The 17,800-nt window shown below is 40.3% G+C and overlaps 1 protein-coding gene across 2 annotated transcripts in view; it reads left to right on the top strand.

The window, feature by feature from the left end:
• The window catches only part of adgrd1 (adhesion G protein-coupled receptor D1), a 66,319-nt gene that overhangs the window by 9,428 nt on the left and 39,091 nt on the right, over nt 1-17,800 (top strand). For both annotated transcript variants that reach the window (XM_062999388.1, XM_062999387.1), the window contains 7 exons: nt 1,723-1,899; nt 3,125-3,382; nt 7,239-7,315; nt 10,693-10,845; nt 11,090-11,149; nt 12,967-13,087; nt 16,421-16,528. In XM_062999388.1, the coding sequence (XP_062855458.1) occupies nt 1,723-1,899; nt 3,125-3,382; nt 7,239-7,315; nt 10,693-10,845; nt 11,090-11,149; nt 12,967-13,087; nt 16,421-16,528 (954 nt within the window). The remainder of the gene's footprint in view (nt 1-1,722; nt 1,900-3,124; nt 3,383-7,238; nt 7,316-10,692; nt 10,846-11,089; nt 11,150-12,966; nt 13,088-16,420; nt 16,529-17,800) is intronic.

Below are 17,800 nucleotides of genomic sequence, written 5' to 3'. Positions count from 1 at the left end.
ATAAAATGTGTCTGTGTCATTTTGTGCCAATATTCAATAAGCATTTGTAAGGTCAGGCACTGATATTGGACTAAAAGGCCTGGCTTACAATCAACATTCAAATTTATCCCAAAGGTGTTCAGTGGGGTTGAGTTTAGAGCTCTGTGCAGCCCACTGGATTTCCTCCAATGTCAACCTACCCATCAAACCAGGTCTTTATGGTCCTCGCTTTGTACATGGGTCATGCTTGAACAGGAAAGGGCTTTTTCATACTGTAGCCACAAATATTTAAGTTTTTGAAATACATGTGATATTATGGGACTCATTACTCATCTGGCAACCCTGATAAAATACTTGCTTTAATGCATAGTTGATGATTGCCAGGCTACAGTAATACTTTTATAATTATTTCTAATGTTACCAACGTTTTATAGCAGTAATGTTATTTTAATGTACATTGTTTCTGAACTTGGCTCTATGCTTAACCAATCACTTTTGTTAATCCAGTCTACTGTCTTACTTTTTCTTGTCTTTTTTACTATTATATTTTGGTTCTTCTGTCTTTATCACCCCACCACCACCCATAAACACACACACACACACACACACACACACACACACACACACACTGCCTTATTCATACACTAAAATTCATAACTTTCTTACTTGCACACATTTTGCTCTTTTAATCTTCTATTTGTTCTGTTTTGTTTCTTAATGGCTTATTTCCTGTTTAGCCATACTTCAGTAGGGCGTTTTCTATAAAAGGTCTGATAGAGTGCATGACCTTCTTTGTACTAAGAAACACAGATATGGGGCTTCAGTTATCCGAATGATTCCAAGTAAATCATTTTACCTCCATGAAGCCAAACTAACACTGTAATGATGAGTAACTTAAGGCAAAATCTTTGATCAAGACTCATTACTGCTTGTGTCCAGTTAAATTAAGCAGCTTACATTAAATAAAAGAGCAGCAAATATATTCTGGCTTCGTCCTTGCGTAAAATCAGCATGAATTCCATCTTAAGAAAAAGTGCAAATATAAATTGTAATATTTAACAGGCCTTGATTATTTTTGCCTGCTCTTTATAAACTGTATCATGAGCGAATGCCAAGAGCACATTGTGTACACATGCTTTTGCCTTTGTAATCTATGCTCCAAATTTTAAAGTATCCCAACTTTTACAGACTTTGTGGTTTTCACCACTCATGTATCAGATTAATTGGAATTTAAGCCTAAAATGTTCATTACTCATCATGGTGTTGATGCCTGCTGCCACAGTCTGCCGTAACATTATTAATGATGATTGTCATAATGACAAAGCTTTCCAAACCATTCATGAGTAAAACACTGCACAAACGCAGACTAGTCAAGTCAGTCGGCGGATCAGTTATGTCTGAATGAAGCAGATAGAGAATTCAACTTTAAATGAATCCAATAAATCCAGTTGCATATATTACATTTACATTAACAGCGTTTAGCAGACGCTTTTATCCAGGGAGACTTACAGAAGCCCTTCCACAGTATACATTACTCTAGTACAAATGGTGCATGGCATGACAACACAAAGCCAGTTTAAGGGTGTAAACATTTAGGATGCAACATGTTGTATCTATATTGACAAATTCTTTTCTAAAAAGTTTAGTCAGGTATGTAAGTAAGTGCTCATAAGTGTGACTGTGTAGCAGTTTCTCTTTAACACAAATATTTGATTGGCGCCTAACAAAATATTTTATTAATAGGAATTACATTCTCCTTCTTCTGGAAGAACCAAGAGTCACGGTCTAGCTTTGCAGTGACATCTGGAGGGAAAATCATCTCCAACGGCTTCTCTGTGTACACTAACTCTTTGGGGGGATACGTGGAGTTCTACACCAGAGGAAACTCCCACCGCTGGAAAGCTAATATTAAATTGCCAGGTACTTGCCTGAAAGTGAAGGAATAACAGCATCTGTGTTTGGTTAGAGGAAAGTGTGTGAATGGATTTGGTAGTGAGTGTCGAGGACTGTGTGTATTCTGTGATAAATGGTGGCTAAATCTGTTTTCTAATTTTAGAGCATTGAGCTTTTAAGCAGAACGTTTCATATGGAATAAAAGTGTGACAGTGAGAAGTGCGGCAACAAAATTAAGTTCATGTATCAGACGTCGAATAGTTCTTTAGGTGAAGAAAGGCTTTCTCAGTGGTTAATCTTGGCTAAACTGAAGATTACTGAGGGGGCAGTGAATGGAGCTCTAAACTGCTTTGCCAAAAGTGGATAAATTGTAACCAAACCACAATCAGGAGGACCAGAAGTGATCAACTTCTGCACAGATACAGAATGTGCTGAATAGAAACTCCAATCAGCATAAAAGAAGAACCCGCACAGAATCAGCTCTTTCTTTGTGTTCAGACTGTCTTTAAAACATGGATCATCAAATGACTGGAGTGACCGAATGCCAAACACAAAGCGATTCTGATGAAACTTTTTGATATGTGATGAAAAACTCACTCACTTTCTTAACCGCTTATCCAATTAGGGTCGCAGGTGGGTGCTGGAGCCTATCCCAGCTTTTCAGTGGGCGCAAGGCACACAGTAACACCCTGGACGGGGCGCCAGTCCATCGCAAAGCAGACACACACACACACACACACCCATTCACCTACAGGGCAATTCAGTGTCTCCAGTTAACCTGACTGCATGTTTTTGGACTGTGGGAGGAAACCGGAGCTCCCGGAGGAAACCCACGCAGACACGGGGAGAACACGTAAACTCCACAGGACCCGGACCGCCCCGCCTGGGGATCGAACCCAGGACCTTCTTGCTGTGAGGCGACAGTGCTACCCCCACCGAGCCACCACTTTATTAAATTAAAAATGCTTAATACATTAGATAAAAGAATGATTGATAGATTATTCTCAAAAATGTGTCCTGAGGAAGATGCAGCCAAAACATGAAACACAATTAAAAGAAAGAAACTAATCGCCAAATCAGGTTATCTAGCAAGTGAGCAGTACTAGAAAACTGTAATTATGTGGCGTAATTACGCCTAAGAAAATTTTTTCTGTTTTTAGGAGGCCTGCTCTCTTCATTTTTGTCTTATTCTTACTTCCCTTTATCGATGTCTTTTGCTCTTGTGTTTCTTGTGTTGTATTCATCTCTCCAGGCCCTTACTGGACACACATTCTTTTTACTTGGACCCTGAAAGACGGCCTGAAGATCTACATCAACGGCACATTTAACATCAGTGATGAAAAAGGCAGCGTGTCTGAGAACTACGGTGATGTGTACAATGACTTGGTCATCGGGACCGGACACAGCCACATCTATGGGCAGTATGTGACTGGAGCGTTTGACGAGTTTGTCATTTGGGAGAGAGCACTTTCACCCAAAGAGATCTTGCTTTACTACAAAGCAAGCATCGGTAAATTGTTTATTCAATTCTCATCTACTTTCTTGTAAAGCCTTGTTGTTTTATTACTAGGGTTTTTTGCTGTCTTTGGTCTCTGGTCCCTTATTTTTGGCTGCTCTCTTTTAGCCAGCTGTCTGTGGATCTTTGTTTGGTAACACTTGTGCTGTGGCATGTCGGGCCAGTGACAACATGCTGCTTTATACATGGTGACAAATGACATCTAGACATAAGATCTAGACATAAAAAGACTACACATATACATATAACGATATATAAAGCGAGCATGGTCAGTCCTACACAGACAACCTTTATTTATCCTAATTTTATTATAACAGATATGACAGAAATGAATGTTTGTTGGTGATCTTAGTTACTGCAATCAAAGTTTTCAACTTCTTCTTTACGTGGCAGGCAGGCAGTCATTCCAGCTTTACTTAAACAGTGATCCAGAACATCTGCAGTTCCGATCATTTCCTTTTCTGCTCTTATTGGTTATGAGTGTGGAGGCAATTTCCGCATTCTCCACATACCTTAATCTCTACTTGCATTTAACAGATGGACGACAACACTATAAAATTTGAAGATCAAGTCAAATCCCATTTATTCTTTACTGGAGCAGGGGATATTTTGCTTTGTATGGATGTAATGGCACACAGCGTAGAAGGATTTTGTTTTGTTTATGATTAACTATGTTTAAAAATCTTTGACATGGTACTGGTATAATTTAGTTTTGGGGCACAGTCATCCCAATTATGTTAGCATTGTTCTGACAGCTTGGAATGTTCCAGCTTGAAATTGAAATTCATTACTTTACTTTTTCTGGATCTTTCCCCCTTTATCTCACGGTCTAGTTATTTACAGTTCTCATTTGTAAATCCGCTGACGCTTGCACAGCTGCCCGGACCAACTATTCACAGTCATTTTGCAGCCTTTTTACCTTTTGTGTGATCCTTACTTGTTTGTTTATGTTTAAGAAAGAGAGGTGAACTTTGTTTATCAAGTACATAACATAATCGACATAACAGCATAAACTCTAGATAGATTCATGTGGCAGTTTTGTCTATAACATGGGAAGTTTTTTTGAAGAATGCAGCTGAATTACTTTCAAAAAGGGGTGTCAGAGGCTTAATTCATCCAACACACTTGATCAGGGCAGTTACACTCTTATGTAGGGCTGCAACTATCGATTAATTTTGTAATCGAGTATTCTATCGATTATTCCAGCGATTAATCAAGTAATCAGATAAGAAATACTTTTGCTTTAATAAAGAGCAAAAATAAATACATATAAGATTAAATAAGACGTGTCTTTTAAAACAGACTGTACATTTTTATTCCTTACAGGACAGTTTAAAGAAAACATTTTTGAAATGCAAAAACAAATACATCAAAAATAAATCAAATTACTTTTAAAATGTATACAGGCAACCTAAAACTAAGGCATAAATAATAAACAATAAGATAAGATAAGATAAGATAATCCTTTATTAGTCCCACAGTGGGGAAATTCATTTATAATACATAAACATAAGCCTCTAATTTGTGCAAATTTCAGTCTTCAAAAAAGCATGTGATGGTTACAATGAAGAAAAGTCAGCGTATCAACAAGACTCTCTGATGAGTTTTCGTTTTTTCCAGCTTAAAATGATCTCAAACTTTCTGTGGTTTTCTCTGTCCAGTCTCCTCTGTTCTCCCCTCGATATTTTATCTCTCCATTTAGCTGTCCGCGTTATCAAAACTCGGCTGTGTTTCAAATCGCGTACTTTCATAATGAACAGTACGCAGGAGCGGCGAGCGTGTCCAAATACGTAGTATTTATTGAACTGTAAGCGAAAAGTATCCGGTTTAAGTACTGTTTAAGTATGAGATTTCGGACGCAGCCCTCTGCTTCTTCACGTCACCTGCACATCGTGAATGCGTTGTGCAAAAGTGAAAGACGTCCGTGCGAAACACCGTGAGCTGTGTGTAGTTGTATGGATTAAACGGCGCCTGGATGCGAAAAATTTGCATCGATGATTTTTAGTACTCGAGTTCCTTGAGGAATCGTTTCAGCCCTACTCTTATGTATCCCTGGCCATCGTTAGCTGTTCCATAGATGTGACCTACAATTTTTAAACGATGAGACAGATCTGTCTGACAATTGTTCCACTTTTATGCCCAAATATTTTCATTTAATTTGCTTTTTGTGTTTCTTAAAGTTAGAAATTCTCATTTTAGGTTTGTGGTTTGTACACAGCTATTTACTGTTCTGGGCATTTCGAAACCAAATCATGAATAGATGTTTCCGCAGACGGGTTTATTTATTGTGAGCCTGTCAAAGTTTTCTATTGTGTTTGCAGTAGTTTTCTGAGCAGCTTGTGGAGAACCCCTTGTAGAGCTCATGAGCTCATGTGTTTCCCTTAAGCTTCAGACCCCCACAAAACAGGCAGCAGGAATAAATTACAAACTGCTTTCGAAACGGTTTGTTATTCTCTTCCAAACTGAATACAATAAGATGCTTTAAACTAGGACGGTGATCAGCTGATTATCTAATAGAAATAGCTTGCAGAATGTACTTATGGATGAAAAATAAGGGATCTCTCTCAATCACACATCAGAGCAGAGGATTTGTTTTGTGTTTATATTATTGGAACCTACCAAGAGTCTCCTCATTCGGCTGATTTGTGTTGTATTATTGTGTTGAATGGCAATTGTGATTACCTCACTGTTGGAAACAGCTGGTGGTGGATTGGCAAGTGCTGTTAAGCCTCAGCATTATCAACGTGGTTTTAATTGGAACTAGTTTAAAGTCGACTCTTGTTTAAAACACACGAGTAAGAATGCTTGTTTTGGCTAAAGTACATATAGGATTTTGTTTCATGAAATCATCAACAAAGCTTTGTGTTTTTTTTAACTATGACTGTAATATACTGTATTTTTGGTAATGTTGCACACTTCTATAATACTTTTATAACATGTTTTGGGGTCCAGACAGCTGCATATACTGTATTTTATTTGAGTAATGACTTCTGTTTACAATATTCAACTCACAGTTCTTCTTAAAGTAAAAACACTATATTGCTTTGATGTTTAGAAAGCACTTAAGGGTAAAGGCTCTTTCTAATGGCTCATCTGTTTCCTTTGTATAGTAATGCATTTCCGCTTAGCGAAAACAGAGAAATGGATATCAGATTTGCCTCTTTGGAAGGTGTGAGGAATTGTAGATGAATCTGGGATTCATCTCCAACAGTATTTCTTCTTTAATTCCAATCAGAGTTATCATAGTCATGGTCCAAATTCAACGTAGTCATTCATTATAAAAATGTAGCTCGACTCATTAGTCCCTCACTTTATACATTTACATTTTCAGCATTTAGCAGACGCTTTTATCCAAAGCGACTTACACAATGAGCGGAACACGATGAGCAATTGAGGGTTAAGGGCCTTGCTCAGGGACCCAACAGTGGCAACTTGGTGGTGGCAGGGCTTGAACCGGCAACCTTCTGCTTACTAGTCCAGTACCGTAACCACTGAGCTACCACTGGCCCTTATACACACTCATCAGCAATTATCTGGGTTTCCAAAGGCTCAACTGAAAGAGTTCACCAATGAATTAAATAATGACAAGTTTCATTTGTGGCCACAGGTCTAATCAAGCATAATCGGTCCTGGTCTGTGGGTGGAAGAGGTGGCTTTTACTGTCTTTATTAATCTAGCCAGTCAAAGCCGACTTACCAGCTCTCCTCCTGCTGGCCTTTACTTTCCAAGATTAAAGCTGACGTGCAATGGAGGACAATTTAGCACATGGTTGTGATTTGGCACTGTAGTAAATATAGTTTAAAACATACAGAAAGTCTTTACTGATTTATCATTTTTATGTTTATTACAGGCAAGGATGTGAGTTTTGCTCCAACTACTGAAACTCCCACGTCCACTGTGCACACAACAACAGACACTGAACAACAGGTGAATGTTTATGTTGTTGAATCCAGGGTAGATGGTATGACTTGATTTGTCACATACAACGACTAGGCATAACATTATGACCACTAACAGGTGAAGTGAATAACACTGATTATCTCTTCATCACGGCACCTGTTAGTGGGGGGGGGTATATTAGGCAGCGAGTGAACATTTTATCCATAAAGTTGATGTTAGAAGCAGGAAAAATGGGCGAGCGTGAGGATTCGAGTTTGACGAGGGCCTGATTGTGACGGCTAGACGACGACTGCATCAGAGCATCTCCAAAACTGCAGCTCTTGTGGGGTGTTCCCGGTCTGCAGTGGTCAGTATCTGTCAAAAGTGGTCCAAGGAAGGAACAGTCATGGGCAGCCAAGGCTCATTGATGCACGTGGGGAGCGAAGGCTGGCCCGTGTGGTCTGATCCGATCCATCAGATGAGCTAGTGTAGCTCAAATTGCTAAAGAAGATACCAAAGCACTACTTCCGGGGTCTAGTGGAGTCCATGCCTCGACGGGTCAGGGCTGTTTTGGCAGCAAAAGGGTGACCAACACAATATTAAGAAGGTGGTCATAATGTTATGCCTCATCGGTGTATACACATACATGTGTTAAGTAAATTCATTGTTATTAATATATCTTCTGAAGCTGTGGCCAGAGCGCAGGGGCAGCCATTGTACAGCCAGGTTGGTTACGTATACGTTAAACCTCTAGAACTCACTACAAGTGAGGATTATTGAGCGTCCATTGAGACACGCGATCTCTGCTAATGCCTGACGTTGTAGAAATTCAGAAAGAAACCATGTGGCCAAACATATAAACAAAGGAAATAGAGAAATAGAGTTTTTTTTTAATAGTCACATACGTCATTATAGAAAGATTACAGCTGGCAATATAATTTCTACAAAAAGCTTTTATTTTTCCTGTTCAATACCGCTGAGCCGTAAAGCGGAAGTCATGCTGTATGTCTGTGCCTGGAACTAAGACTGATTAATTATCGAAACTGCCTCAACAGCCAAACAGCCTTATGTTGTTTCCCAAACAGAAGTGTAGTCATTTGTCCCTGGATCATGATTCATTACTCAAAGTGGATCAATGAGAAACCTTGGTTAACCCTAACCCTAACCGAAATGTTTTGTCACCCATGACGGGTAGAATAGCGAAGAAAGCAGGAAATGCTTTTTTGTATTGGATGTTTTCATTAGACGTAAGGTGAAATAGATACTTATGTGTTCATCAGGCTAGTCTCTAGTTTCTGTTTTCTGCCATGTTTGTACTTGGTATATTAGAGACAGTCAGCAGCACAGTTACGCTTCATGTAAAGACACACAGCACTTTTATATCACCCAGCCCTTTTCTGTAGGGCGGCACGGTGGCTAAGTGGGTGGCACTGTCGCCTCACAGCAAGAAGGTCTTGGGTCCTTTCTTCGTGGAGTTTGCATGTTCTCCCCGTGTCTGTGTGGGTTCGTCTCACAGTCCAAACACGTGCAAGTGACTGTGTTCGATATAAACTTGTGAACGGATGAATCTTGTGTAATGAGTAACTACCGTTCCCGTCATGAATGTAACCAAAGTGTAAAACATGACGTTAAAATCCTAATAAACAAACAAACAAACCCTCTTCTGTAGCGTATGGTCAGTTAGCACATCTCCCTGTACTGAGTATTCATAAGTAATAGTAAAAGGTTGAATTCAGGATCCTGGAGCTGTGCAGCACTAACACTAGCTGTGGTAGTGATTTGATTTTTTATTTCAATTTGTTTGTTGTTGTTACAATGCAAACAAAAGCAATAAGCATGTGAATATCAAAGCATTTCTAATTTCAGAAATTTTCTAAATAAAGTATAGAGGTGATAATATTCAGACAGCATCAGAAAGGATTATATGGGAGGTCTGTGTTTCACAATGGGAAAAAGAAAATAACACGATTGGTTATCACAACATTGTTCTGTCCACATTTGTTTCGCCTTTTCCTTTCATTGTATGTCACCAGTTATCATTAAAAAATGTGACATGGTCACGGCATAAATGTAGGATTACTCTTGTCTCTGATCTCTGAAGGCATGAATACAGTTTTTGATAAATTGAATCTGTTTTTTTTAATGACAGGTTTTGCGTAAATATTAGTTTCATGCCACAGAAACTGCCCTCACACATTTATCATAGTCAGATTTTAGTAAACAGCATTTTTGTGTTCAGTACACAAATGTGTAAAAATTTAGATTTAGAGGATTTAGAAATGAGCTTGCAAAAACCCTAGAGCATTCCTTTAAGAAGCAAAAAACATGCGATATGTGGATTGTGTAATGACCTAATATATTGGTGCCCTGTATATTTTATACACTTTATAACATAAAGGTTAAAGTAATTTAAAGAATTTTACATTCAAATTTAACATTGTTAAATTGGCTTGTTAACCATTTTTCCAAAAGTCCTGAGCTAGTAGAGTTTATATCAGCACTCATGGGAGTTGTTCTGCTTGGTAACTTCATTAGGGCTGCTTGTAAATTAGTGAAGGCATTCAGGACTCCTGACAGATTCACTTAGACCTCCCACAGCGGAGAGGAGAAAGTTTTATAGCCTCTCTTACACACTCTCAGACTGTTTTTTGCGACTTCTCTTCACATCAACCACCGAGCAAAGTGAGAGGATACAGAGCTACTCACACATTCATGCCTGCACACTGTACACGAAGCATACATTCTCAAACGATGAGGGGATTTAAAGCTTATTCAGACATATGACAGCGGAGAGGACATGCACAAACACAAAGGGTTTTGCACAAGCTCCTAGCAGGAAATAAGGTGAAGTTTTGAGTAATAAACGAACAAATCCATCTTTTGCAAAGATTTGTCTTCTTCAGACACTGAGGAAATGGAAAGAAATCGGATATTGAGCGCTCACGCAAAAGGCTGTGATGCGGATATTAAGCCAGGAAATCAGTAACACAGTAAAGAGGGAGAGGGAAAAAAGAGAGCAGTTCATAGACAGCTGAAATGTTCCCAGATTTAGGATGTAAATAAAACAAGACAGCAGTGAAGTAGGTAGTCTGCAAGTTAATTCCTTCAAAAACTACTGCTCATGATTCCACCATGCATGTAATCTTATTACCACCCTGCCTGGGCAGCTGGGTGCAGAATGGTCGTGCTCATACTGCTTCAGACAGATCTAATGAAGGCCAAGCAGAACATGACTTGAACTTTGAAACAAACAGACCTTAATTTAATTACATCCTGTCATTCTCATAAATTAAATCTGTAACTTAAAACCTGTGGGGTCAATATGTGACGTCAGCTCAAACTTGTCCATCCCTGGGCTCTAATCACCTGATATCTCTGTTTCGTATGTGTGTGTGTGTGTGTGTGTGTGTGTGTGTTTTCTACAGGCAGTTACATTGTCACCACACCCCACCATTTCTGACCCCACAAAGGACATTCAGGACTCAGTGTCCATGCCAATGCTGGGCTTCCTACAGTCTTTGCCCTTCAGTCTGCCCAACAAGACTATAACTCAGGACATGGCTCACAACCTGACACAGGTAGAACCGATTTTATACACAGAATGTATACACAAACTCCATACAACCACGCATACAAATAAATATATCTTTTTTTGATATATCAACAGTTCTAAAATTATTAATTTTTAAACCACACACAAACTTCTATAAACGCCTATGGAGACCATACATATAGAGCTAAAAGGCAGAGCGTTGTAAGGGTATGTAATGCTTATTTAAGCTAAACTGATATAAAAAGTGTTTATGTTCATGTTTGTTGCAGTCAGTTTTAAAGAGTGTTGATGAAGTGATGTCCTCCAGCAGCTGGCGAACAGACGAGGAGGTAAGCCCAAATACACACAGGGTATTAGACCAGGTGACAGTAGATCTAAAGATCTGATAGATAGATAGATAGAGAGAGAGAGAGAGAGAGAGAGAGAGAGATGGATAGATGGATGGATGGATAGATGGATGGATGGAGAGAGAGAGAGAGATAGATGGATAGATGGATGGATGGATGGAGAGAGAGAGAGAGAGAGAGAGAGAGAGAGAGAGAGATAGATGGATGGATGGATGGAGAGAGGGAGGGAGGGAGGGAGGGAGGGAGGGAGGGATGGATGGATGGAGAGAGAGAGAGATAGATGGATGGATGGATGGATGGAGAGAGAGAGAGAGAGATAGATGGATGGATGGATGGATGGAGAGAGAGAGAGAGAGAGGGAGGGAGGGAGGGAGGGAGGGATGGATGGATGGATGGATGGAGAGAGAGAGAGAGAGAGAGAGATGGATGGATGGATGGAGAGAGAGAGAGATAGATGGATGGATAGATGGATGGATGGAGAGAGAGAGAGAGAGGGAGGGAGGGAGGGATGGATGGATGGAGAGAGAGAGAGAGAGAGAGATGGATGGATGGATGGATGGATGGATGGAGAGAGAGAGAGATAGATAGATAGATGGATGGATGGAGAGAGAGAGAGAGAGGGAGGGAGGGAGGGATGGATGGATGGAGAGAGAGAGAGAGATGGATGGATGGATGGATGGATGGAGAGAGAGAGAGATAGATGGATGGATGGATGGATGGATGGATGGAGAGAGAGAGAGAGGGAGGGAGGGAGGGAGGGATGGATGGATGGAGAGAGAGAGAGAGATGGATGGATGGATGGATGGATGGAGAGAGAGAGAGAGAGAGAGGGAGGGAGGGAGGGAGGGATGGATGGATGGAGAGAGAGAGAGAGAGAGAGAGAGATGGATGGATGGATGGATGGATGGAGAGAGAGAGAGAGGGAGGGAGGGAGGGAGGGATGGATGGATGGAGAGAGAGAGAGAGATGGATGGATGGATGGAGAGAGAGAGAGATAGATGGATGGATGGATGGATGGATGGAGAGAGAGAGAGAGGGAGGGAGGGAGGGAGGGATGGATGGATGGAGAGAGAGAGAGAGAGGGAGGGAGGGAGGGAGGGATGGATGGATGGAGAGAGAGAGAGAGAGAGAGATGGATGGATGGATGGATGGAGAGAGAGAGAGGGAGGGAGGGAGGGAGGGATGGATGGATGGAGAGAGAGAGAGAGATGGATGGATAGATGGATGGATGGAGAGAGAGAGAGGGAGGGAGGGAGGGAGGGATGGATGGATGGAGAGAGAGAGAGAGAGAGATGGATGGATGGATGGATGGATGGATGGAGAGAGAGAGAGAGGGAGGGAGGGAGGGAGGGAGGGATGGATGGATGGAGAGAGAGAGATGGATGGATGGATGGATGGATGGAGAGAGAGAGAGATAGATGGATGGATGGATGGATGGATGGAGAGAGAGAGAGAGGGAGGGAGGGAGGGAGGGAGGGATGGATGGATGGAGAGAGAGAGAGATGGATGGATGGAGGGAGGGAGGGAGGGAGGGAGAGAGAGAGAGAGAGAGAGATGGATGGATGGATGGATGGATGGATGGAGAGAGAGAGAGAGAGAGATGGATGGATGGATGGATGGATGGATGGAGAGAGAGAGAGAGGGAGGGAGGGAGGGAGGGAGGGATGGATGGATGGAGAGAGAGAGAGATGGATGGATGGAGGGAGGGAGGGAGGGAGGGAGAGAGAGAGAGAGAGAGAGATGTTTACCACCTAACACTCAATCTCTGAGGTTTATGGCTGTTCTTTATATGTGGACAGTGGACTCCTGTGGTCAGTGGACTCATTGACACTGTGGACAAAGTCATGGGGCACATGGTGACCAACGTTGACGCTAAACCAGATTCTCTTTTCACCATTGGTGGAAAGAGCTACGTTGCAGGTCAGTACTAACGCACACACCAGACTCATGCTAACTTTGGGTCAGTGGGAAAGGCATTATTTGACATTCCTGTTTGCTCCGTTTGCAATAGTCGTTGACCCTTGGTGTGTTAATGATACAGGACCTTTGTATGGGTCAGCAAGTTCCATACCCAGCAAGTAATGCTTTAGCACATGGAACGCAGGACGTGCGTCATTGAGCCACAATTATTACTCAGAGTCCGGGGCTTTTAGGAAGAATGGAAGCAGGTGGGGTGCAGCGTGGCCGCATGGAATAGATATTTTTTTCGGAACAGGAACAGGGCATCAGCGATAAGTTCTATTATTTATTTTATTCATCTCTGTGTCGCTTTTTTCTCTCTGTCTGATCCTCCCTTTTGATTAAGATAAGACACAAAGCCTCAGGGCTGCATGTTGCCAGAGATTACATTTTTTTCTGGAACTCAGAGCTGTTACACTAAAGTGAATAAATGGTAGGAATGGGAATAAATGATTAAGAGTTTCCTTTCAAACATGTTAGAAGCTTATGTAAGAGCACACCACATGAATGTTAGTCGTACCACACTTTTTAAATGTTTTTATAAAGAACCATTTTTATTTTAATTAATTCAATAACAAAAAAGTCAAAGATTTTTAAGGCTGAGGATATGTTTTGTCACCAGCAGGGTAATACAGTTTAAATGGCATAAGAGCTTGTTTAGACCCTGTGTAAAGACATTTCACATCAGTAAATATCATGAATTGAAGTTGTACACTCTAAGTCTTATTTCCTGTTCGTCATAAAACTCTGCTGCAAGCATAACACATCCACAGCCTACTCTGCCGTATGTGAAGCTGCCAGAGAGTAGATGATTGATACAGCTTTATGTGACTTCTTTGCACAGGGAGGATCACAATATGCTTCTTGTATTCTTTGGCTGCCTTTGCTGGTGTTTTAGGCATCACCGCCAAGCAGTTATTGGGTATTCCAGTTCTTACTTCTCTCCACTACGTAGATACAACCTTTAGGGTGCATTACTGGGTCTGTGCCACTCGAGCCCCCTTAAAAATGCAATTTTTAAGACAGTTTGCAACAAATGTACATATTAATTATTGTAGTGTCGCAACAATACTGAAAAACAATGAATTGTTGATCTGTTGCACACACTTTTTATTTCTGTTTATCTCTGAGTGTTTGCAGGCATTCCTTAGAGACATTATGTTCCGTCTCAGTGGGACTTTTGTCCGGTTTGTGCCTTTTTTCCAAAGATGGGCAGACAGGCACTAGAGATGGGCAGAGCCTAGGCAGTTAAAGTAATTTGTTCATTCTGTCTGGTCAGGGTTGCGGTGTGTTTGGCGCCACACGAATCCATAATCCATTTTAGCGCATTACGTACATGAAGCTTAATGTAAAAGTCAGTGATTTATAGTTTGGTTATTACTAGGGCTGTCAAACGATTAAAATTTTTAATCGCGATTAATCTCAGAATTTCATATAGTTAATCGCGATTAATCGCATTAAAAAAAATCTGTGTAAATGTTATAGAAAACAAAGATTTTTATGTGAAATGTTACAATTAAAATGGTGAACACATTTTATGCTAAATGTACTGATGTTAAAAACTGCTGGGACAAGAGAAAACTGTAAGGGAGTTTTATTCACTCACATACTAGACAGTAAATGTCAGATTGAAGTTTAGAATTTCTCCATCAGCAAACATTGTAGATCAGCGGTGCTTTAGGTGGGATAAGGCGTAGTTATTGTAACAGACTTTTCTGTGGTTGTATTGTGACAATGGTTTGATGGACGTTTCTACACGAAGTGAGTGTGTTTTGACCCTTTGGGGCTTCCATAGTGCATGGACTAACGTGCTCGACTCAGCTTTCCGGTATTTGGTACCTTAACAGAATAAGTTAATAAAAGTGTTCTGCTCCCGACAACTTGTGAATATAGCGTGTATTTATTTCTTTATAAGTGCATCACTACAACGCTCGGTTACATTATGTTAACAAACCGCAAATGAAAAACGGTGGCAAGTCCGACATTAAAACGTTTGTTTTAACATAATGTTAACATAATGTAACCGAGCGTTGTAGTTCTACCAGTCAAGTCTCAACATTAACTAGAATTTGCGTTAACGGCACTATTATTTTTAATCGCGTTAAATTGAAATCGCGTTAATGCGTTATTATCGCGTTAACTTCGACAGCCCTACTTATTACATTTTTATAAAGCTAAATATTTTTATTAATACAGTGTAAAAAGTTTAGTCACAGTGTTTAAAGTCATAGTTTTTACACAATAAGAGAAAAGTAGCGAAGTATTCGAGGAATTTGCTTCCAACCAGAAAAACACATTGTTCTACGTGTATGTGTATAGCTTGTGGTTACATAAAAAAACAAACATCAGAACTGCACTGCTACCCAAAGGTAAACAGTCATGTGAGTAAATTGATTTAAATAGAAAACAATCCCAGGAAATGAAGTTGAGCTTACACTGCAATTCATACAGCCTCTTCTTAAATAAAAGCCCTTGCCCCAACAAACGTACTAATGCACTAAGCAGTATTTCAGTTCTATTTAGTACAGTATCATTCAGTTTGATTCAGTCTGTCTGCTTGCAATGTGCTCATGCACTCTCACCAGGTAAACAACAGAGTTAAAGCTCCACCCACACCCAACCAAAATCCAATCACTGCAGACAGAGTAAAGATTTCATGACTTCTTCCGGCTGCCTCACCCAATCAAAGTGCTATTCTGGACACATCAGACATCAGATACCTGTATAAGTAGTTATTAAAATCCAACCCACATTCTGCATGTCTTTGGAAGGTCGGAGGAAAACAGAATTACTGGGAGAAACCCAGTAACGACAACATCGCCACAGACTGTGACCGTTCAGAAAAATAATCACTGTGATGAGATAAGCAGGACTGAGGCACATATACCATGGCAAATTATTATTATTATTATACTGTTTTCTATTTTTTTTAATGCATCATTGCATGATTTTCTTAAGCGCACATATAAAGAAGTTACATATTTCTGATCAGATGCACTTTTCAGTTCAGATTAGTGCAGTGGGCTTCTTTACAGGAGACTCGGACGTATTACGGACAGGTTTTGAGTAGCTTTGGTCATATACACTTTTTAATACTGCTGCTACTGGTTAGTTACATGGACTAAAAATTATCCAAATTCTACAAATTCTAATATGGAATTTTAAATGACCCATTGGTTAAAAAGGTAAAAGTTCAGATGGTGAGAACTTGTGGTTATTTAGGCAAGCAGCAAGCTTTGTAAACGAGCTAGCTTTCATGTGCAATACTTAATCTGCATTCTTATCTGTTTCTAGATTACTCTCTAATGAAGATTCCTCAAAACTACAACATGCAGAGCTACAGATTTCCCACACTGGGCAAGAACTACATCTCAGTGCCAGGAGAGGCCTTCACCACTGAGTGTGAGTGAACACAGAGAGAGAGAGAGAGAGAGAGAGAGAAACCGAGTCTCTGAATTTCTTACTCATGCAGACAGAAGGTTACATGTTTCCGTAGGCAAGTTGAACTTTAGTGTGAGTGATTGGACTGAGGTGAAGCAGCGGTCTGGAACGTCGCACCATAGTTACTCTGATTACTTTTTACTCATTACACCTGCTAGTCAAACAGGCATGCACAAATATTGCATTAATGATTCTAATTCACTATAAGCACAGGTAGGTATGTACCTGCTGATCGATTTTATGAAATGATCTAACAATAAGTGGAATGGGACCCATAAATGAGCTCCATGTGCATAATGCTTGGTGTGGACCACAGTGGTCTGGAACATAGCATCATAATCAGCTCTGATGGCTTCCTGATTGTTTTACCTGCCAATTAATCAAAACAGTGCAAATAGTATCAGATGTGATATTAATTAATCATAAGTAAAGGAAGGTGTGTGTTGGGGTGGGCAGTATGGCCAGATTTCATATTGCACAGCTAAGAAAAACCCTTTTTTGCAGAACTGTGTATTGTAGTTAGACCATCTTCCAAAGTACTAGCAAACAGTCATGATGAATGAATATTTCTGTTTTGTTCTGACCATGTGCAAAATGCCTTTCTAAACTGTTGCCACAAAGTTTATATAATGGACTTTATACACTAGTATGTGTGGCTAAAAAAGCCGAACTGGCAAATTAGGAGGTGTGTCCACATACCTTTGGTCAGACTCAGCAGGTACATAGTTATCTGTAATCTGTAATAAATGTCTACATGCGTGCATCAGTTACTAAATGTTACTGTGTGTAACAGTGTGTAGGTCAGTGGAATACTGCTGTACTAATGATACCCACATAGACAGACCCATATAAAATGTTGTTTATGTAAGGGTGTTTCTTCATCTGTTATACTTAGAGCCTAACTTGTCAATTAGCCGTTAAAAGCATTATTAAGAAAAGTACAATAAACCTTGATTCTGGCAAGAACAATGTTCTGGACACTCAGACTCAATTAAGAGCAGAGTTTAAAAACAGCGATAATGGAAACACATTCCACCGGGTGTTTTTTGTACAGCCAAGTTTCTTAGAGCTTGCATACACTGGCTCATAACCTATTGATCCAGATCTCACCTGAGGATTGCCTACAGCTGAGTGCTTGGATACAAGGATGCTACAGATATCACACAGTGATAAAGTGGTGATTACTACATACTTATATATACTGAGCTTTTGTGCAATAACAGCTGTTTTGTG

Source organism: Trichomycterus rosablanca, chromosome 7 (assembly GCF_030014385.1).
Source record: "Trichomycterus rosablanca isolate fTriRos1 chromosome 7, fTriRos1.hap1, whole genome shotgun sequence".
NCBI lineage: Eukaryota > Metazoa > Chordata > Actinopteri > Siluriformes > Trichomycteridae > Trichomycterus > Trichomycterus rosablanca.
The sequence above is the reverse complement of the archived record's forward strand: the minus strand, read 5'-3'. Positions and strand labels throughout refer to the sequence as shown.